Source organism: Bos mutus, chromosome 13, assembly GCF_027580195.1.
Source record: "Bos mutus isolate GX-2022 chromosome 13, NWIPB_WYAK_1.1, whole genome shotgun sequence".
NCBI lineage: Eukaryota > Metazoa > Chordata > Mammalia > Artiodactyla > Bovidae > Bos > Bos mutus.
In genome coordinates, this window is record NC_091629.1 from 63,113,481 (window position 1) to 63,136,932 (window position 23,452).

Sequence of the window (23,452 nt, forward strand, 5' to 3'; positions counted from 1 at the left end):
AACCCTTTACCATGTACTATCAATTACTACCTTTCGTTTTATAAAAGTACACCTTGGGACTTCCCTGGTGGCTCAATGGATAAGAATCTGCCTGCCAGTGAAGAGGACATGGGTGTGATCCCTGGTCTGGGAAGATCCTACATACCACGGAGCAACTAGGCCTGCACACCACACTCTAGAGCCCATGCGCCCCAGAGCCCATGCTCCACGACAACAGAAGCCGCCACGATGAGAAGCCTGCGCACCACAACTAGAGAGCAGCCCCTGCTCAATGCAACTAGAGAAAACCCGTGTGCAGTAGCAAAGACTCAGCGCAGCCAAAGATAAAAGAAAACTTCGAAAACAGTATTAAAAGAAAACGCACACCGTGGGAAATTCTAACCTAGGCAATTCAAGGAAATAGAAGATTTTTCTGATCAAGCTATTTAATTACTTAGGAAGTCTAACATGAACTTTGAAAAAGCATAAAGTTCTTATAAATGTAAAAATGTATCTGTATTACCACTTCTTAAGATTTTTATCCTGCTAAAAACAGTGCAAGTAAGACAGGCACTAGAATTGTGCTCAGAGAAGGCAATGGCACCCCACTCCAGTATCCTTGCCTGGAGAATCCCTCGGACCGAGGAGCCTGGTGGGCCGCAGTCCATGGGGTCACTAAGAGTCGGACACGACATAGCGACTTCACTTTCACTTTTCACTTTCATGCATTGGAGAAGGAAATGGCAACCCACTCCAGTGTTCTTGCCTGGAGAATCCCAGGGACGGGGGAGCCTGGTGGGCTGCCGTCTATGGGGTCACAACAGAGTCAGACACGACTGAAGCGACTTAGAATTGTGCAGGTTGCTATACTTTGGCAATACATTTGGTGTTTGATACTAAATTAACTGAAATGCTTAGCTACATTTCTTTCTAAAAGTTTCTCTACTAAAAAGGACATAGGGAACTTTGATTCAGAGATTTTTTTTTACTCTAACTTAAGGAGAAGGAAATGGCAACCCACTCCGGTGTTCTTGCCTGAGAATCCCAGGGACGGGGGAGCCTGGTGGCTGCCGTCTATCGGGTCACACAGAGTCGGACACGACTGAAGTGACTTAGCAGCAGCAGCAGCAGCAAGCTCTTGGAACTGCAGTTTCTTCATCCATAAAATGGGACTCCTAACACAATGTATCACCTAGGTTGTTACATTGATTCAATGAAATCATTAGCAAAGAATTTAGCATGAACCTGACACAAAAGTCATGCTCATTACACATGAGCTATTTTTTTAAAGGATATTTTTATTTTCTTCCTGTTAATAGGTCATTTTACTTTTCTGAGCTTTATTTTTGTACACTTAGTATAAAACATAACAGTGATTGTAAAGGTTTCAACACTCTTGGCTAAAGAAACAAAACTAAGAAATCCTCAAATGAAACCAGAAACCAAGATACATATATAAAATAATGTAAACTATTATACCCATCTTCTAGAATCTTTCTGTTTTGTTTCTATGTAGGAGTTTTGTTTTTTATGTTGAAATCTACAAGGAGCTCTGCAGTACCCCCACCCCACCCCCACCCACTGACAACTGATTCACCAGGCTGTTGCCCAGTGATGGCTTAATCTCCAAATCTGGTCAAGCAAGCTCTCCAGGGGGTCAGGGCCTCTCTGTACAGGTTGCTACTGTTTCTCTCAGGGTGAGTGCTTTGTGTAAAAAGAGAGTCCAATGATAAACAACATTTTGCATTCAAAGTAGCAACATAGCAGAGTGAGATACAGCATTAACTACTGGAGGGAACATTGGCTTCCACATTGAAACATCCAGATGCTAATCTCAGGCCTACCCTTTACCAGCAGCATGCTAAGTCACTTCAGTCGTGTCCAACTCTGTGCGACCCCATAGAAGGCAGCCCACCAGGCTCCCCTGTCCCTGGGATTCTCCAGGCAAGAACACTGGAGTGGGTTGCCATTTCCTTCTCCAATGCATGGAAGTGAAAAGTGAAAGTGAAGTTGCTCAGTTGCTTAGGGACCCCATGGAGTACAGCCTACCAGGCTCCTCCATCCATGGGGTTTTCCAGGCAAGAGTACTGGAGTGGGGTGCCCCACCAGCAGCATAAGCCTACAGAAATGAATTCATCATGGGGCCTTAAGCATCTCTTATGCTTGGTCTGGCTTCCCAGGTGGCACAGTAGTAAAGAATCTGCCTGCCAGTGCAGGAGATGCAAGAGACTTGGGTTTGTTCTGTGGGTCAGGAACATTCCCTGGAGGAGGAAATGGCAACCCACTCCAGTATTCTCGCCTGGAGAATTAATGGACAGAGCCACAAACAGTCAGACATGACTGAGTGATATGACATACTTGGTCTAAAGAATACTTTTTCTCCTCCTTCTTAGGCCAATATGAAGAACAAACATATGGTTTAAAAAAAAAAAACTTTGATAATTGCAAAGTATTTTTTTTAATTTCCCACACAAATATACTAGGGAAGATTATTTTATTATATATTATATATAATATATATTATATATATTATATATTATATATAATAAAAATATTATTTTATTTCAGTTTCACCCTAGTGGTCAGGAAGGGCATTACATACACTTGCTCCCAAGTAATACACTGAAACAGAAGATCCCTCAGCTGTTCAGATCATGCAGTTGGTCACAGAAGATTTCATTCCTAGTCTAAGGCCCTTTAAGCACTTCCTTAAAAAGGAGATATTTAAGGCAACACCAAAATTCACCCATTTTACCTATTTTCAGTACTCTTTTTCTTTCACCCCCTTTAATTTATCTTGCCATATTTCTTCAACTATTTAGAGAGTGTGTCTAGTACAATATAAAATTTTAAGAAATGTACGGTAAGTTTGAATTATTTTGAGATAAGCAGGAGCTTTAAGAAAAATTGTTAAAAGAGTATAATACAGTGGTTAGAAGTGCTGGCTCCAGAGTCAGACATGATTTGGGTTTGAATCTCAACTCTGATCTTTTCTAGCTCTGTGAACCTGAATAAAAATTCTAATTTCTACCTCTAATACTGAGATAATACATACTTCCAAGTATTGTTGTGAATAGATAAATAAGCCACATAACTAAAGTTACTGACTTCTTACCTTGGCCCGGGTGCTTTACATGTATGATCTCCCTTGTTCTTGTTCTTAGTCCCTAAGTCATGTTCCACTCTTTTGCGACCCCATGTACTATAGCCCACCAGACCACTCTGTCCATGGATTTCCCACTCAAGATCTCCAGGGGATCTTCCTGACCCGGGGATCAAACCTATATCTCCTGCTTGACATGCAGATTCATTACCACTGAGCCACCAGGGAAGCACGATCTCATTGAATCCCTATAAAATCTTACAAGATGGCTCCAATGCCTCCCTTGTGGTGAGATTTCAAAAAGTGTTAGATATTATTTCATCAAAAAGTCTGAATATTCTTCTTAAAGATTAAGAAACAGTTTCCAGTTGAGTGTGGAAAACGGGTTACCCAAGTAGGGTGACCGAGGTCCTGATTACCTTCATTTTAACATAAACACTACACCGGGTTTATCCTATCTATTCAGTCCTCCTTTCTGTTGAACAAAAACATACAAAACCCAAATCTTAAAAAGAAAGAAATACTATCTGAATAAAAGAGTGTTCCCTCTTGAATATTTTTCTCACATGCTTCTTCACATCAGGCTTTTATGGGACACTTCTGCATGTTTCTCCAGCATCTACCTACCCTTCTTCCATCCTTACAGAATTCTCTTTGCCTTTATTTTCTTGGGTTGTTTCATAATCTGTGCTCCCCCGCCCCACCCCACCCCCGCCCCCCGCCTCAAATAACTAAACTCTCATGTTGTCCTTGAAAAACAATGGTTCCTCAGCATTATTTTTTTCAACAATATTCTGTATAGTGGTCTTTCTTAACTCTTCATGGGAATAACAAAACAATTGTAAATATAGAGAAAATAGTCTAATTTTATGATAATATTGCTTCTATTATGTGAGTTTTTAAGGTTACTTTTAAAAGCAAAGAAGTTTTTAAGCTGTTACAGTTTTATAATCATCATCAATGAATTACAAAAATAATTCATGCTAAGCTATCTCATCTGTATTACATAGTTACTTATGAGCATTTTAATTTAGAAGCTGGAGGTTCTAATCCTGGCTTTGCCACCAACTAGCTGTGTGATCTTGATTTTAATCTCCCTGGACTTCAGTATCTTCAACTTTGAAAAGGAGGACTAAGACTTAATGATCCCTTCCAAAACTTACAACTCTCAAATTGGATGATTATCTCATTTCTATTGTTGGTAGGAAAAAATGAGGATACATGAAATTTTCTAAATGGAAAAAACTAACAAAAGAAAATTAGAGACACGAGATTTTTCGGAAACTATGTCTTCAGTGTTTCCTGACTATATATTTACAGTCTAGAAGGCCCTTGAGAAGACTGAGAGCAAATAAAGTCCTAGAAGATATGCCTTACGGAGAGTAATTTCAGTGAGTGGGTCAAGATGTTATACTGTGGGATTTCCCTGGTGGTCCATTGGCTAAGACTCCACATTCCCAATGCAGGGTGCCTGGGTTCAGTTCCTAGTTGGGGAACTAGATCCCACATGCCATAGAAAAGAGTTTGTATGCTAACTAAAGATCCCGCATGCCGCAATTAAGACCCAGTTATATTATGTTATACTATATATGTTATACTATAATTAGGAATAACTGATGATCAAGCAAAAAGTTTTTAAAAGATGCTTAGTATAAGTAGTCTTGCCATTGTTTTTAGTATAGTTGCTAAGTTGTAACCGACTCTTTGCCACCCCATGGACTGTAGCCCACCAGACTCCTCTGTCCATGGGATTTCCCAAGCAAGAATACTGGAGTGGGTTGCTATTTCCTTTTCCAGGGGATCTCCCAACCCAGGAATGAAACCCACGTCTTCTACGTTGGCAGGCAGGTTCTTTAGCAATGAGCCACCTGGGAAGCCCTAGTCTTGCACTGTATGTTCAAATGTGAGCTGAGAAATCCATGTAGCATACAAATAAAAAAAACTGAAATATAAAAACCATTAAAACTGAAAAATAAAGATTCATAATTAATATGAAAAAAAGATAACAAACTGAAACAAAAGCTAAAGCAGAAATGGTCAAAATAATTAAGTCTGGTAATGAAAGACTGTGTGGATCACAACAAACTTCTTAAAGAGATGGGAATACCAGACCACCTGACCTGCTTCTCAGAAACCTGTACGTAGGTCAAGAAGCAACAGTTAGAACAGGGCATGGAACAACAGACTGGTTCCAAATCAGGAAAGGAGTACGTCGAGACTGGAAATTATCATCCTGCTTATTTAACTTCTATGCAGAGTATATCATGCAAAATGCTGGGCTGGATGAAGCTCAAGCTGGAATCAAGATTGCAGGGAGAAATATCAATAACCTCAGATATGTAGATGACACCATTCTAATGGCAGAATGTGAAGAGGAACTAAAGAGCCTCTTGATGAAGGTGAAAGAGGAAAGTGAAAAAGCTGACTTAAAATGCAACATTCATAAAAGTAAGATCATGGTACCCAGGTTCCATCACTTCATGGCAAATAGATGGGGGTGGGGAAATGGAAAAAGTGATAGACTTTATTTTCTTGGGCTCCAAAATCACTGCGGAGAATGACTGCAGCCATGAAATTAAGACACTTGCTCCTTGGAAGAACTATGTCCAATCTAGACAGGATATTAAAAAGCAGAGACATCACTTTGCCTACAAAGATCCATATAGTGAAAGCTATAGTTTTTCCATTAGTCATGTACAGATGTGAGAGTTGGACCATGATGTGAGAGTTGGACCATAAAAAAGGCTGAGTGCAAAAGAATTGATGCTTTTGAACTCTGGTGCTAGAGAAGAATATTGAGAGTCCCTTGAACAGCGAGGTCAAACCAGTTCAATCCTAAATGAAATCATCCCTGACTATTCACTGGAAAGACATGCTGCAGCTGAAGCTCCAATACTTTGGCCACCTGATGCGAAGAGCTGACTCACTGGCAAAGACCCTGATGCTAGGAAAGATTGAGGGCCGGAGGAGAAGGGGGCAACAGAGTATGAGATGGTTGGATGGCATCACCAACTCAATGGACCTGAATTCGAGCAAACTCAAGGAGAAAGTGAAGGACAGGGAAGCCTGGTGTCCTGCAGTCCATGAGGTCGCAAAGAGTTGGACACCACAGAGCAACTGAACAACAAAATAAAAAATCTGCAACTAGGCTAATATTCTCACTGGAAAAGTGCAGACAATTTCTATGTAATAAACTAAAAAAACAACACAGTATTATTATCCAAGCACTGACAGAAAATACCAAATAGCAACAAGAAGAACAACAATAGTAACAATTTAACCAATTTAACAATTTGAAAAGTATGATGAAAGTACGAAGAGTACCTTTAAATCTTACATCAAAAAACTAGGTTATATGTGAGGACCTCCCTGGTGGTTCCTTGACTAAGACGCTAAGCTCCCAATGCAGGGGGTCCGGGTTTTCAATCCCTGGTCAGGGAACTAGATCCCATATGCTGCAGCTAAAGACCCAGTGTAGCCAAATGAATAAATAATTTTTTAAAAGATTAAAAAAAAAAGGTTATGTATGAGATGAATTGGGAAATTGGAATTGACATATCACACTCTGTATAAAACAGATAACTAATGAGAACCTGCTGTATATCACAGGGACCTCTACTCAGTGCTCTGTGGTGACCTAAATGGGAAGGCAATCCAAAAAAGAGGGATATTAAAAAAAAAAAAGAGGGGCAGAAGGAGAAGAGGGCATCAGAGGATGAGATGGCTGGACGGCATCACTGATGCAATGAACATGAACTTGGGCAAACTCCAGGAGATGGTGAGGGACAGGGAATTTGGCGTGCTGCGTTCCTGGGGTTGCAAAGAATTGGAACCGACTGGGTGACCGAACACCAACATGTGTATGTATAAGTGATTCACTTTGCTGTATAGCAGAAACTAATACAACACTGTAAAGCAACTATAATCAAAATGAAAAAAACAGGCTTTACATAGTATAAGTTTTTCTGACATTGTTTCATTTATTGGGCCCTATCTCCGTGCAAGCATTGTATTATGAACCATGGGAGACACAAAAGAAAAAAATGTTATTGCCCTTAATGAACTTAATTCCTATAAAAGCAAATAGGGTGGTATGTCTTGTGTGTGTATTCTGGAATATCCTGTTTTGAAAGGAACATTTAAAATAATTTTATATCATTTTATTTTCAGATTTACAAATGATTTGAATAAAATATACAGGAAATGTGTCATAAATTTACTTCACAAAGTAGTTTATTTTCATCTCTTTTCATGATACTTAACTAATTTTCAGGTTAACTATCTTAAACCAAAAGTTTATTCATCATTTCAGATTTTCCATAATAAAGTTGGAAATCAGTATTTAACAATCATGGAATAGTCAGCCATCAATTTATGTGGCTATTCATTTAAAAACTCTATAAATAACACATGCTGAAGAGGATGTAGAGAAAAGGGAACCCTCCTACACTGTTGGTGGGAAGGTAAGTTGGTGTAGCCACTGTTTGAGAACACTATGGAGGTTTCTCAAACACCTAAAAATAGGATTACCATATGATCCTGCAATCCCATTCCTGGGCATATATCCAGACAAAACTCTCATTCAAAAGAACACATGTAACCCTATGTTCATAGCAGCACTATCTACAATAGCCAGGATGTGGAAGCAACCTAAATGTCCATCAACAGAGGAATGGATAAAGAAGATGTGGTGAATATATATACAATGGAATATTACTCAGCCATAAAAAAGAACAAAATGCCATGTGCAATGACATGGATGCAACTAGAGTTTCTCATACTAAGTCAGAAAGACAAATACCATATGCTATCACTTATATGTGGAATCTAAAATATGACAAATGAACCTATTTTTGCAATAGAAACATACGTAGAGAACAGAGCTGTGATTGCCAAGGGGGAGCAGATTGGCAGAAGGACGAAAGGAGAGTTTGGGTTTAGCAGATGTAGACTGTTTTATATAGAATGGATAAACAACAACATACACTGTATAGCAGAGAACTATATTCAATATCCAATGATAAACCATAATGGAAAAGAATATTTGAAAAAGAATATATATATATATATATATATATATATATATATACATATGGGATCACTTTGCTTTACAACATAAATTAACATTGTAAATCAACTATATTGTACTTCAATAAAAAATTTTGTTAAGTAATTTCTGTGGCTATTAAGATGACAAGTAAAAGGTGTTATGGCTGTATATGCAAAGAAGCATACACGACAAGGTGAACTGAGGGAGCGAAGAGCAGCACATGAAGGACCTACCCAGGGATCATGACCTAAATGCGTACGATGGACAATGAGAGGATCATGAAGGAACAGAGAGGGAATGTTCCTCCCGCAGCGTGTGAAGCAGTGTGATGCCATCTTCCTCACACTCTTGAGAGAGAGAGGGATTCTCTGTTGAGTGCAATGGAGCATTTGCAGTGGTAAATTCCAGAGCTGAAAAAGAATGTACCTGGAAATTCCAATTTTCCATTTTTTGGGGGGCCACGCCACATGGCATGTGGGATCATAGTTCCCTGACCAGGGATGGAACCCAAGCCCCTTGCGCTGGTAGCCCGGAATTTTAACCCCTGGCCCACTGGGGAAGTCCTTCCGATTTTCCATTCTTAATATCACCAACCATCAGAATTTTAAGAAAGGTTAGTATGAGGGAATTATGCCAGGAAAATCTTATGAAATTTAGTGTGGTTATTCTTGAATTTAAGATATAATAGAAAAAATAGTTTTTTAAATAAAATTTGTATAATCATGAAAATCCAAAATTTGAAATTCCACATATTTGGCATGTAAAATAGAATGTACATTAAAATTTCGATTCCTTATTTAACTCATTTTATTCACTAGTTCCTTTAATGTAGTATAGCTGAACAAGTGCGCTTCCAAAAAAATGCAAAGCCTTAAAGAGTCTTATAAAAGCATGTTTCCAATTGAAATGTATACTTAAAAAAAATTATATATTTGGCTGTACCACATCTTACTTGCAGCACGTGGGATCTAGTTCCCTGACCAGGGATTCTTCAAACCCAGGCCTCCTGCATTGGGAGCACAGAATCAATGCCCCTGGACCACCAGGGAAGTCCCAAAATGTATACTTTTACATTTTATACAAAATTCTGAGTTCTTACGCATTTGAAAGGAAATAATAATACAGAGATTCTTTACCAGCTGAGCTACAAAGGAAGCCCAAATAATATATAGACAACTGTCTATGTTTATGCTTTCAAATGAACGGCAATGTCATTCTGCCACTAGCCAGCCTGTTATTTTTCTTTTCTCTTTAAATTTCTATTCATTTGGGGGAAATGAACACTAAGTTATTATCAATAGAAGTAGCCTTATAAACTCACAGTTGTCAAGAAATAGTAAACAAGCAAATAAATCCCTTATGCGCTCTTTCAGCTCTTCAGTGCTCTTATGCTGCCCCCTGCCGCCCAGCGTCCACACTTCACTGAAAACTGTCCCAAACTTTCAACCTTTTTCACTCTTCCCATCAAAACTTAATCTGGTTAGAGATCTATACCACTGGAGTTTTCCTCTACCAGGCTAATGGGTAAACAGATGTCTATTAACAAAGAGGTAGTTCCTTCCTATTTATCCCATCACCATTTCCAGGGCACTTACGTTTTTGAACTGATGTCTGATGGGTAATGACCGACATCCTGATTCCCAAGTCCCTTCCCGCACCCCCCAGCCTCTAGCTCCCCCACATCACAGCTTACTCTCTGCCCACACTGGACTTCCAGCTGGTATTCCCAGTGCCACGGTGTTTTGTCTCCTCTTTGCTTGTGTTCTCACGACTTTCTTTACTTGAAAGTCTCCTCTCAATTTCTACCTGTTGAAAGCCCACCCACCTTCCAAGCTCTGGTCAAAAGTACTTGCTCCATGAAGTTTCCTCCAATTCCCAAATGCTTCTCTTCCGTTTTCCCTTTAATCGTTTCAGACTCTGTCCAATATAGTTGTTGTTTTAATGTAGTAGAATCTCAATAAGGATTTATTTAATGAGTGAAGAGCAGTTAACAGAGGAACCTTAATTCTTGGAGCAACTGACTTATCAACTTCATAAAGGACATGGGGAGGATGATGAGAACCTCTCGAATACTGCAACAACTTTATACACCAGAGTGAGGTGAACGTTTTAATTTCCATCACAGAATGTAAGGGCAGTTCTGATCCCTGAAATCAGAGGTACCTGTGAAAAAATGAACTTAGTGCCTTTGTCATGTCAGGCATTACTCTAGGTGCTTTAAATGCAAATCTCATAGCAGTCAGGTGGGTAGGCAAGATCACTTTGATTCACAGAAGAGGAAACTGGGGGTCTGGACAATTAAGTAACTGTCTGAAGGTTATAGGCATAATAAAGAGCTGATGGAGGAATTCAGATCTGTCAAAGCTGGGTTTTTAGGGACTTCCCCAGTGGGGAAGTGGTGATCCCGTGCGTGGTTAAGACTCTGTGCTTCCACTGCAGGGGGCATGGGTTCAATCCCTATTTGGGGAACTAAGATCCTGCATGCCCAGTGAAAACATAAGAAATGTGTATTTAAAATGTTCCTGTGATGTCTTCAACAGAAATGTGTATGGAGAGGCTTCTAGGGAGCTATCTGGAAGTTAAAAAAAAAACAAAAACAAAAAACTGTTAAAAGAATTGCCTTAGAAATTGTGACCACATAGACAAAAGCCAAGAGAGAGATTCAGTGTCAATTAATTATCTGTTAATATCTGCAAGAGCTGATTGTCTTACAAGGCATAACCTGAAGGACTGTAGTACTCTGCCAAGTTCAAAGGTCTCTCGAGGACAGTTATATATATTCTAAAAGATTAAGAAATGCAGAATCCAAATACTTGTCAGTTGATGCAGCCACTTGTGTGGGGACCAACAATTCTAACTTGACTGAAAAAAAGGTAAAGATATGACAATATCTCAGGAAAATAGGCTTTGAGAATACTTTTTTTTTTTTTTTTGATACAGTGAACATAAATAGGTTCATTATGTCACAGTGTCTCAGACAGGGATCTAATTGTGTTGTAATCAAAACCTGTGCTCATCAAGAAACTTCAGTAGACAAAAAAAATAAACTGGAGAAGGCAACACTCTAATTTTTTGGTAGGATATAACTCTTTTCTTAGTAGGTAAGAATCTTTTAACTTCATAAAGAATATTAGAATAAGAAAAGAAATGTTTTTAAATCGATGTAATTGTTGTTTCACAACATTTGGAATAAGAGGTCAGCTTAGTACACTTTCAAATAGAATTCCTTTTTATATGCAGCATTGAAACATTAAAGAGAACTTAAGAATCACCATATTTAAAAGTTAAATGTATGAGGGGCTCCCCTAGTGATCCAGCAGTTAAGAATCTGCCTTCCAATGCAGGGGAGTTGGGTTCGATCCCTGGTTGGGGAACTAGGATCCCACATGCTACAGGCAACTAAGCCCATGTGCTGCAACCAAGACACAGTGTAGCCAAATTTTAAAAAATAAATAAATAAACTTAAAAGTTAAATTTGTGAGATGGATAAGACCTTCTTAACTTCTTGAAAATGCCTGCTAAAGTACCAAAGTAAGCAATCGGATGTAGTAAAGGTAAAATGTATATAAAAAGTTGGGAGGTTTTTAATTAAATAATGCCATAAATGAGACCAAGTTTTAAAGGACCATGATATCTAAAATTTGCAAGATTTGTAAGGTAAATTTAAAAACATAAGGAAGAACTACCTTTGGGTATGTAACTTCAATACATTTCATATTATTTTTAAATAACTTGATTTCAGAATAGTCTTTCAATATACAAGACTTACTCTTGAGGGCATCAGGTAATTTATAATTGAAGAGTGGCAGCTGGACTGCTTTTCTTCCAGCTGAAGTTGGTATTCATTAAGCAGTCAGCACATGTGGACAGAACTGGTTTAACTGTCCAATTATTCTTTCAATCTGAAATCTCCCTCTCTTCCTAGATGACTGTAGCTTTTGAAAGACTGAAATGAGAAGTAGCAACACTATCTACTGGTAGCCCCAATATCTTGTTTAGAGGCTTTGTTCCATAGGGTCACTCAACAATCCTCAACTCCAGCAGCATGTTAGAACCCCACGGAGAGTTTTTAGAAAATACTTATGCTCAGATTCCACCGAGATCAGCTAGAACTTCTGAGGATAGGGCACAGACATTTAATTTATAAGTTTTTGGGTGATTCTAAGTGCAGCCTCTTGATGAAAGTGAAAGAGGAGAGTGAAAAAGTTGGCTTAAAGCTCAACATTCAGAAAACTAAGATCATGGCATCTGGTCCCATCGCTTCATGGGAAATAGATGGGGAAACAGTGGAAACAGTGTCAGACTTTATTTTTCTGGGCTCCAAAATCACTGCAGATGGTGACTACAGCCATGAAATTAAAAGACGCTTACTCCTTGGAAGGAAAGTTATGACCAACCTAGATAGCATATTCAAAAGCAGAGATATTACTTTGCCAACAAAGGTCTGTCTAGTCAAGGCTATGGTTTTTCCAGTGGTCACGTATGGATGTGAGAGTTGGACTTCGAAGAAAGCTGAGCGCCGAAGAATTGATGCTTTTGAACTGTGGTGTTGGAGAAGACTCTTGAGAGTCCCTTGAACTGCAAGGAGATCCAACCAGTCCATCCTAAAGGAGACCAGTCCTGGGTGTTCATTGGAAGAAATGATGCTGAGGCTGAAACTCCAATACTTTGGCCACGTCATGCGAAGAGTTGACTCATTGGAAAAGACCCTGATGCTGGGAGGGATTGGGGGCAGGAGGAGAAGGGGACGACAGAGGATGAGATGGCTGGATGGCATCACCGACTCGATGCACGTGAGTTTGGGTGAACTCTGGGAGTTGGTGATGGACAGGGAGGCCTGCCGCTGCTGAGTCGCTGCAATTCATGGGGTCGCAAAGAGTCGGACACGACTGAGTGACTGAACTGAAGTGCAGACAGTGTTAAGAAGCACTGGTCCACAGTGTGAGCCTACTGTGGTGTGAAGTTCCAATAGAATTTTCTGCAAGTGTGGACACTGCTATAGACTGAATGTTTATATCCCCCAGCCTCCAAATGCATACACTGAAATCCTAGTCCCAGATGTGATGGTATTTGGAGGTGGGTTTTTTTGGGGGTGATTAGGTCATGAGGGTGGAGCCCTCATGAAAGGGATTAGCACCCTTGCTGCCGTCTATGGGGTCGCACAGAGTCAGACATGACTGAAGCGACTTAGCAGCAGCAGCAGTAAGAGATCCTAGAGAGCTCCCTTACGCCATCCACTGTGTGAGGACACAGCTACAAACCAAGAAGTGGACCTTCACTAGACACAGAATTTGCTGGTATCTTGATCTTGGTGAAGAATCCACCTACAATGCAGGAGATCTGTGTTTGATCCCTGAGTCAGGAAGATTCCCTGGAGAAGGGAATGGCTACATACTCCAGTATTTTTGCCTGGAGAATTCCATGGACAGAGGAGCCTGGTGGGCTGCAGTCCACGGGGTTGCAAAGAGTCAGACACGACTGAGCAACTAACACTTTTTATTTTCACTTGATGTTAGATTTCCTAGCTTCTAGAACTGTGAGAAATAAATTTCTGTTGTGTATAAGCCACCCAGTTTATGGTATTCTGTTACAGCAACCTGAACAACTAAGAAGCCTTCCACAAATTAGTTGTCCAATATGGTAACCAACAGCCAGGTGTAGCTACTGAATGTTTCATTTTAATTAATTCCAATTTAAACTTACATAGCCACAAATGGCTAGTGACTGCCATCCTGGACAGCACAGTTCTGGCAGATTTAGACCATTTTAAATGACCTGAGTCTATTATTACCTAGGTGCCGAGTGATGTTTTATGATATGGCTGAAAACAGCCCAGACCTGCCTCTTCGAGTACTTCATTCCAGCTTCTTGATGGGGTTTCCATGGGATGAAAGGATAACTCAATGCTTATTCAGGCTTCTGAGAATGCTAAGGACATTGAATTCACTGATTTTTTTTTTTTTTTACTGATTTATGTTGGAGGTTTGTTTCTTGGACTTTATACTTTAGTGAAAAATGAGCAAAAGCTTTCAGACTTAAATTTTTTAAGTCTCAAAGCAGTGAAGCAATTAAACTCTTGGCTCCTTGGCACTTGAGAGTGTTTTTCAGTTGGAGGTTGTGACCTGTCTTAGGAGGATGGAGAGTTTCCAGTGGATTGGGGCAGTAGCCTGAGTTTCAGAGCTAAATATAGGTCACTGGCATGATGGCCTCTTTTTCCTAGTCTCATCAAAACCATGTCATTTTAATGAACATGGGGCTTTAGTGGGTGGTGGGATAAAATCTTGAGAAAACCCAGCAAGATGATGAGATACAGAAGTCTTTTTCATATGTAACTTGCTACTGAGCACAACTCAGTTCTATTTTTACTTGCTTTTAAAAATAATTTGTAAATTATAGATTACTATTTAAAAAAAAACAGAAATATGAGTTGCTGGAAAAATAATCTCAAATGTGATGCTCATGCTGAAACATAAGATGTAGTCATTGCTCTACTCTCAAGGAGGCTATCCTGACCACCTATTCAATCCTGCACATGTATTTACTCATATATTTGCCAATTATTAATTTATATCCTTTAAAGTTTGGCATATTTCAAATCCAAAATATTTTCCATGGCAAGTACCCTCTGATTCTCTAGAGCAAAGTCTCAAAGGGTGATCCTCTGACCAGCAGCATCAGCAGCATCTAGCAGCTTCAACTTCTTAGGCCCCACCCCAGACCCACTGATCCAGGAACTTGAGGTGTGGGCCCAGCCACCTGTATGTTAGGTGGTACACACTCAAGTTTGAGGTCCACTGATCTAGGCTACATTGAATCCCCCAAAAATGTCCCAGAGGGGTAAACTTCCCTATATCCCAAGGATGGAAAAGGTGGAAACATCTTGTACATAAATGTACCTTGTAAGTTATGAAACAGAAGCCAATATTCTGTTTTGACCTAGTGTTATGAATCATGAATTTACTCACTTCAACAAAGTTTTCCTGCATCTTTACTCTATGATCTTTTTTTTTTCTTTTCCTGATAGAATTGCAACTTCTTTTTTTTTTTATTTTAGAAATGTAACTTCTAAAAGAATTTCGGCGCTGCTCCTGAAGAGATGATATATGGTGCATGTATCTTCAGCAAATCTGACATACAAAAATTCAGATGTGTACAACTGATAATGTAGGTAAGCATTGCTCATGTCAAGAAAAGATTATTAGACTTATAAATTATTCACCAGAGGACTCATTTAAATAGGAATATCATACAGTTTATTTAAAATATGCCAATCTGGGGACTTCCCTGCTGGTCCACGGGCTGAAACTCTGTGCTCCCAATGCAGGAGGTCCAGGTTGAGTCCCTGGTCAGGGAGTTAAATCCTATATGCCACAACTAGGACCTGGCACAACCAGATAATAAATAAATATTTACTATATGCCAATCTACAGAAGATAAATTTAGAAATATCCAATGTGACGGTTAGAAGTCCGGTTCTGATTTCAGACTTCCCGGGTTCAAACTCCGGCTTTTTCATTAACTGTAACCTGGGCCAAACCTCTCTAAGCTTAGTTTGCTCATTTATAAAATGGGTATAATAATTATTCTATCTCCAAAGTTTGAGGATTTAAGGAGCTATTTAATACAGGTAGCATTTATCCTAAAGGCTGGAACATAGAAAGCTCTCATTAAATGCTTATTTTTCTAAATTAGCAGCATCCATGACCAGTCTGGTTTCTATGAAAACAGGTTTTATCACTGAAGAATGTTTTTACAAAGCAGTTAAAGTTTACACAAAGCAAATGGGAGCTAGCCACACTGAGTACTGGAAACTAGGCAGGTATTCACCTTTTTAAGAGGTCCTCCCCAGCTAAACCAATTAGGGTAACTTCAATCTCCCAGAGACAGGGTTTAGGCATGAGCATTTCCTACAAACCTGGTCAAAGAAATGTAAGAAGCAGTTTGCTGTGGGCCTCTGGGGAAGAATTTTTTCCCTTCTAAGAAGATGCTTAAGAGAAACTCTGGAAATTGTAGTATCAGGATATGATGCTTGGAGATGCAGCAGCCATCTTGTGACTATGAGGAAAGCCACTGCTGACATTATGGCAATGTAAAAGAATGGAAACCAGCAAGGAACTTGATAACATTGTTGAGCTATGGAACCAGACTAGAAATGGCCTGACTCTTCATTATTAATTTAGTTGAAATAAAGGGTCCTCATTTTTTTTTACACAGGATCCTATGTTAGTACAAAAGCAAACTATATGATATAATACATTTAGATAGTATTTTAATTGGCTGTATGATAAAATAATTTGCTGACTTCATTCTGGAGGTCATCTTAAAGCACACACAGAGAATTCTTAACGAATAGTTCCTTCCCTTCCAATTCATCTGTATATAACTGCAGTCTTACTTTCCTGGCTCCATATCTGATGTGCTTCACTAATTAACCATTAACTACATGTTTAATTATATTACCTTCCTAAATTAAAATACAAATGGTTATTATAAAAATGTTTGTCATGTAAATACCCTTAGAACTATTTCAGACAATTAAAAAAAATGTTTTTATTCTAATGTAATCCTTTAACACTGAAATTGTATTTCCCTGCTTCATTTCATAATTGTTATAGACATTGACATTTATTTCATGAGAATGAGAGCAAAATGTACAAAATGAGGCTTTACACATTAAAGAAAAAAAAGTTTTCATTAAATGGACCTGACAAGGACACACCCAAAATTCCTACTACCAGAATGATCCTCTCCTCTTCTCAAGCAAATTACTTAATGTTTTATTTTTCACTTTGCAGTAGTAATTTGCATTAGCTAACCATCTATGTATACAGCATCTATTAGGGCTATATCTAAAATCTGAGGGCTATTTTCCCTTCAATGTCCCAAATAATGGTCCTTCAATAGAAGAACAGAAGGACACTTGTTAAACCCTATATAGATTTTTTTTTTTTTAAAAAGCTTTACCCCAGAAATATTATTTCGCCCTTATTCTCAGATGGGGACCTCCCACATCTAAGATCTTAGATTTAAGAATTTTTAAAATGTTGAACCATACTGGACTGTAAACTCCCTGAGGGCAGGAATCCTTGCCTCTTTGTCTTAATACTATATCCCAGCATTTTAGCATAGTAGCATGTAATAGGAGGAAAATATAAAACAAACCCCTAAATAGAAATAAATGTTGAATAAATCAAGTATAAAGGCCATTCCTTTCATCTTTTTCTTAAAGAAATCATTATCTTTGTTTTCCTTCCCTTTAGAGTTTCCATTTGAGAATCTTTTCGGAAAGATAAAAAACAAAGTCATAACACAAACACCCATTTGATCTCTTGTCTTCCCCTGTCTTTTCCTTTGCAAAACATGTAATGATATGTCTAAGAAAAAGAAGAGGTAAGCACACACAAAAAGAGGGTGGAATTAGAAATAGATACAATTTCAAGTCTGTCTTCCACTTGGTTTTCAGAGAGCAAAATTTTTAGCTAATTTTCCTTCTCCTAAAAAAGTTTATTCCATGTTATATTAGATTGGTTCTGGCTAATGTTTTCAGCATTTTATGATGTCATCTTTATATCACTGTAAATGTTTCTTCTCTTTGTTACTGCATTTTTCCTAATAGGTTTGCTGACCTGAAAATTTTGCCAATCTTTAGCAACACTAATGAATACAAATGAATAAATTAGGAAATCATGTGGGTTCACTAAATTAAGTCTTAATAAAATGTTCAGTTTATTTCCATTATTGACCAAACTCATAGTTTCAAGTTCATATTTAGGAGGTTTATTGTTTAGAATTTGATTTACACATCTTCTGTTTCTTTGGCATCATTTATTTCTTTTTTCTGCAAACTGGTTTTTGGCCATTTCACTACTCATTGACCCCTCCCCTCCATCAGAGGGATGAAGCAGGGTGAGAAAAAATGATAACGATATTTTAACATAGTCAATGTTGCTCCTTACTACTGTCTCTGATAAAAAGGTGTGCCAGAAAAAAATAAGTGTGTAATTGTTGACTGAAATAACATTTCAAGATTAAAAAAAAATTCTTTATTGTTCATGATCTAGCAACTGTTACTATGAAAAACTGAGTTAGTTCCCTACATACTACATTTAATAAATAAGATTTTTCAGGATAAAACATAGTTTATTATAATCATTCTAATCATAATCTCACCAAACTCATAAACTAAATGCCTACAAAATGTTGTCAATAAAAAAATGTCTGAAGAATCAAGAGTGAAAATGAAGCACAAGGTGGATTTAAAAATGGAGAATAATATAAAACAATGAATTGTTTTGGCCTCACAGATTTAAACCTTATTTAGTGATGTAAGAGTCATAGATAGAAGAATATCTTTAACATAAATATCTATGGAAGATTTTAAAAAGTGAAGATGCAACTATAATGGTTATTCATAATCAATGATGTAATAGTCGATGATATAGGAGAACAAAGAACATTGCATAGCTACATATGGACTTCACAGAATCAGTTTGTTTTTAAAAGGGGGGCTTCATTAGACAAATATTTTTAGTTTTCACAAATTCAATGAACAAAGTCACCAGCTGAATAACAGAATATTTTAGCAATAAACATATTGGGAAGTATATTTTATTCAGTAGATTAACTTCAGAGAACTAAACTCTCCAGCACAATCAGAGGGTTAGAGAATATATTTACACCTGCAGTATTTCACTCTATAAATAATCTATAATGTCAAAACCAATCTTGATGGAAAGATTGAAATTTTATGATGAGATAAAATGTTACAGTGAATGTTTTCAAATTTTTATAGCAGAGTATAAACAAAATATAGGCAAAATTTATAATTATTTTTTAAGTTCAAGGAAAGGATTCAACACTGATAAGTAAATATGAGACAAAAAAATCAGAAATACTATTCCTAGTCATTTTCACACATTCTTTTACTTGAAAATTTTAATGATTAGTGAAATGAGCACTTACATATTTCAAAGTGAAAAAAAGATACTTTATAACTTCAAAAATGTTTACTCTCTAAAGAAATCATCTATTCAATCATATGAAAAGGTGGTCTAGGATACTATCTCATTTGTTTTTGTTTTACTTAGCAAAATAATTTGTTTTACGGTACAATTGCTGATTTTTTTCCTATGTTCTTTTTCAACTAAGGACATACTTACTATCTTCATAAATATCTAAAAATTTCACAGAGAACAGTAAAAACTATGTCATATCGTAATACACATTTTTGTTCTTAGGAGGCTTTGGGCCTAAAATCTTATATTCTCTAATCAGATAACTCTTAACAAGAACAAAGATGGAAAAGATTTACCCTGCACTTAGATATATGAATACCAATATTTTAAAAGTTAAAAGCAGTTGTATCCATATTCTTAAAAAATTATCTCAATCTAAAATATTTGCTCAAGGATATACATAAATTCAACTGAAGTATCACTTCAAAATAAAACAAACAACAATGTAAGCATTATTATACGTCAAACTCCTAGAAAATCCCCAGGAGAAACTTAGAATAGTTATTTAAGAAATCCCTAGGTTCAAAATGAAATTCAACTTTTACAACATTCAGTGAACTAAAACTCAAAACATTTTGTTAAATTAAAGATGTTGGATGGATGATATTGTAATAGAAGAAAAATACAAAATGTTCCTGAGGAAAGAAAAGATAAACAGACAGCTTATTACTGAAAAAAACTGTGATCTAGAGATGATCAGATCAGATAATACACAACTGCAAACTGCACGCTTGGCCTGCTGCTCCCTGACGGGTTATGACGACGTGTCTCTTCTCACCCATAGTTCACAGTTCACAGAAAACAGTAAAACAATACAACTGAATAATTCCCTTCGACCAAATCAAACTTTCTTTAAGGAAATAAAGAGAGAAGATAATAGATCAAATGTTGCCCCACCTCTTTTTTTTTTTTTCCTCCTTTTTTCTTTTAGTGAAACTGACATAAATTGTTGAGGAGAGCTACAGCGCCACCAACACAGATCAATGCAAAACAAAAAAGATCTCCCACCGTGTGCAAATAGAAAAAAAAAAAAAAACTAGAAAAATGCCAAAAATTACAAAATGTCTCCCAAATGTACCTTTCTGGAGAAAAACAAGCTAGATCTGCAAAGATTATCTAATGAGGAGCCTCAGGGAACTACTAACATGGAATACAAGTTTAGATCTGATCAGCAAATAAAAGATCCACTATTTAGTAACAGCCATAACTTAATATAAACCCGGTTATGTCAATCTCCACCTTCATCATACCAAGGGCAGCTTTTCTGTAGTTTGTATCTAAGCAATCCATCAAGAAAACTACAATAGGCCCATTTCACACCAAACCAAACTACATCTATAGTTTGCCTGCTGATCATTTAGTCCTGGACAAATTAGGTAATACATAATTTTTATAAAGAGGATATGCACATATTTGGCATTACCAACATTGCTGGCACAAAACAAGTCCATCTTGAGATAGCTGAGTTCCCTTTAGCTCATTGTAATTAAAGTATAATTTATAAATATTTTGCTTTAATCATGAGGTTAAAAAAAATTTTTTTTTTCTTTTGGTAAAAATTAACCAGATAAGATTAGGTGGAAATGTGCAGAGATCAAAGCTAAAGAAAAACACCAAGACTGGTTTTGTGAGAAGAAACACAATGAAAATCCTTTTTTAGCTGGCGGCTCAGTCAAAGATGTAATGGCATAAATGTTGTAAAATGACAAACTTACCATTAGTGGAGGCAAAGAAGAAGCCAGTTCTGGAAAAAGAATTGTAACAATATAGGCTGGATACTTGTGTCCCTAGAAACAACAGCCTCCAGGCAGCGTATGGATCTTCCAACATCTTTAAAATATCTGGTAAAGAAAAAGTCAGACTTTCTTCCATTATCGGTGGCTGCATGGGGTGGCTTCCCCAGGATCTGTGGGCGTTTGGGAAAAAAATCGGAGAAATATCCACGAAGATTAAAAGCAGAGGAGGCAGCGGCAGCCAGAAGACTCTGGGGTTAACAACTTTGCGATGGCAAGCAGGCGGGCTCTGATTGGCTGGGCGGCCAGCGTCCCTACAGTCTGCACTATCCCCCGCTCCCCCCGCCTCCTGCAGCTCGGAAAAAAATGCAGTGTGAGTGCCATTTTACACTGGGCTTTTAAAAACACAGCCACCCAAACGACAAAGTCTGAAGCTCGCTACCAAGTGACACTGCAAAACAATAGCGCCCACGACTGCCCGCGCTAGCTCGAGAAAATGCCCCCTTTGATGTCTCCAGCCACATTCTTTATTTCTTGCAATTTTTTTTTTAAGGACGAGCACGCTTTTCTTAAGCAGCTTGTCATTCACCAACGTCGTGGTCTCCTTTGGATACCAGCGTGGCCAGTGAAAAATGATCCCCATCAAAACATTTTTTTAAATTGAACATCCCAAAGGTACCTAGAGAAGCCTTGCACCGAATTCACGTCATCTCCAGGTCAGGGAGCTTTCACTCCTTGAAAAAAAAAAATTAGAATGGGTTAGCACTACTACTTCCTCTTGTGCAGAAAATACAAATAAAATAATGATTTTAGCGGCTACGTTACAAACAATAGGCATGAGTACTTTTTTCTCCTTCTTAAAAAATTGTTTCAGAAACCTTTGCTGACTGATAGAATCCTACCAGCCTGCCTTACAAACAAAATGGCTGTGGTACTGAGTTTTTTTGGATCCTCCCACTGTGGCTCCTCCAGGCCTCCAGGAAGTGGTAAAAATCCAAAATAAATACAGTACTAAAAGTACATTGTCCAGGCTGAACTCGGGTGAAGCCTTGGATGGGGGGATATCTTTAAAATGTGCTGCTTTTTATTAGTTTTTTTTTTTTTTAATTGTTTTGAAAAGAACATCAATCACTAGAGATTTACTTGACTGTAATTTGAACTTCCTGTTTTACATATTTATAAGGTCTTTCACCTATCTTGGCAGGCTTTCAAATTAAGTGGGCTGGGAAATTTGATGCTCTGTGTCTAGTAGTGAGCTGAGTCAGGTATTTGGTGGTTGCAACTGGGCTTTTAAATAAAAACGAAGTCGAAAACTTAAAAAAAAGGATGAAGGTTAAATGAACGCTACAGTATGATTGATTGCAAATGTAAAGCCACAAATGTCAGCAAATATGGAAATATGTCAAATACCGCATACATGTGTTAATTGAACACATTCAGTATAAAATTCTTTGCCAGAGAAATTTCTGGTGAGCCAAGGGTAGTACAGGGTTTAAAGAAATCGAGTGAAGAAAGCAGCGAGCAAGTGCCTGTGTTCGATAAACCCTCCCCAACAGCCGCCCTCCGCCCCACCCCCCGCCTCTCCCCACGGTCTGGTATTTCTTCCCGTTTGGCGTTTTATAGGTAACATTCTTAGAAGAACACCCTATAGCTAGGGTGACCATATAATTTATTGTTTAAATCGGGACATTTTTTGAGAGTGAATGTTTTATTTTGTAATCTCATCAGTAGTTACCTGATGAGAGCACATTTCAATGACGTGATTATAATTAGGAAAACATCCTTAAGAAGTCATCTAATGAAGAGAGTAGACTAAAATTCTTGATACATTTTTAAGCAGTTTTCCTTGCAACAGAAAAAAATTCCTAGGGATCATTTTCATTATCTACTATCTTATCTTACCACCTCCCCAGCCCTGAGTTTTTCTCACCCAACACTTCCCCCATCCTTATATATACACGAAGATTCATATATGTATAAATACATATAGTTATGTATCCATATATGCATATATGGATGGGCATATACATATATACTTTATTATCTATAGATTAGAATATTCTGTGTGTTTTCCATAATATGCATATTTTAAGTTATATACTTCCCTACCACAGAATTTTCTTCAGAATTTTCGAGACCATATTCATGATATGCATGATTTGAACAACTTTTGTTTTGGTAAAGGTAAAATGTAGAGTGAGATGTTTTGGAAAAATTATCACTGAAAGACATTGGGTAAATAATTCTCACATTGTTTATTCAAATAGCTCTTGAGATCCTGGGATTCCCTGGTGGCTCATATGGTAAAGCATCTGCCGACAATGCCGGAGACGCGGGTTCGATCCCTGGGTCGGGAAAACCCCCTGGAGAAGGAAATGGCAACCCACTCCAGTACTCTTGCCTAGGAAATCCCATGGACAGAGGAACCTGGTGGGCTATAGTCCATGGGGTCGCAAAGAGTCGGATACGACTGAGCGACTTCACTTTCACTTGAGATCTTAGGGTGTACTAGGCATGATGCTCCTTGCTACATACACATTAATCGACAAGAGCGAAGTTTCTCTTCTTCATG

The 23,452-nt window shown here is 37.9% G+C and overlaps 1 protein-coding gene across 2 annotated transcripts in view; it reads right to left on the reverse strand.

The window, feature by feature from the left end:
- The window catches only part of EPC1 (enhancer of polycomb homolog 1), a 97,623-nt gene extending 76,009 nt beyond the window's left edge, over positions 1-21,614 (reverse strand). The window contains exons 1-2 of one of the 2 annotated variants that reach the window (XM_070381886.1): positions 21,560-21,614; positions 20,863-20,988 (exon numbers count right to left, since the gene is read on the reverse strand). In XM_070381886.1, the coding sequence (XP_070237987.1) occupies positions 20,863-20,865 (3 nt within the window). In that variant the 5' untranslated portion in view covers positions 20,866-20,988; positions 21,560-21,614. Of the gene's footprint in view, positions 1-20,862; positions 21,147-21,559 lie in introns of those variants that run through there. The other variant, XM_070381885.1, reaches the window with a different exon arrangement.
- Between the last annotated feature and the right edge of the window lie 1,838 nt (positions 21,615-23,452).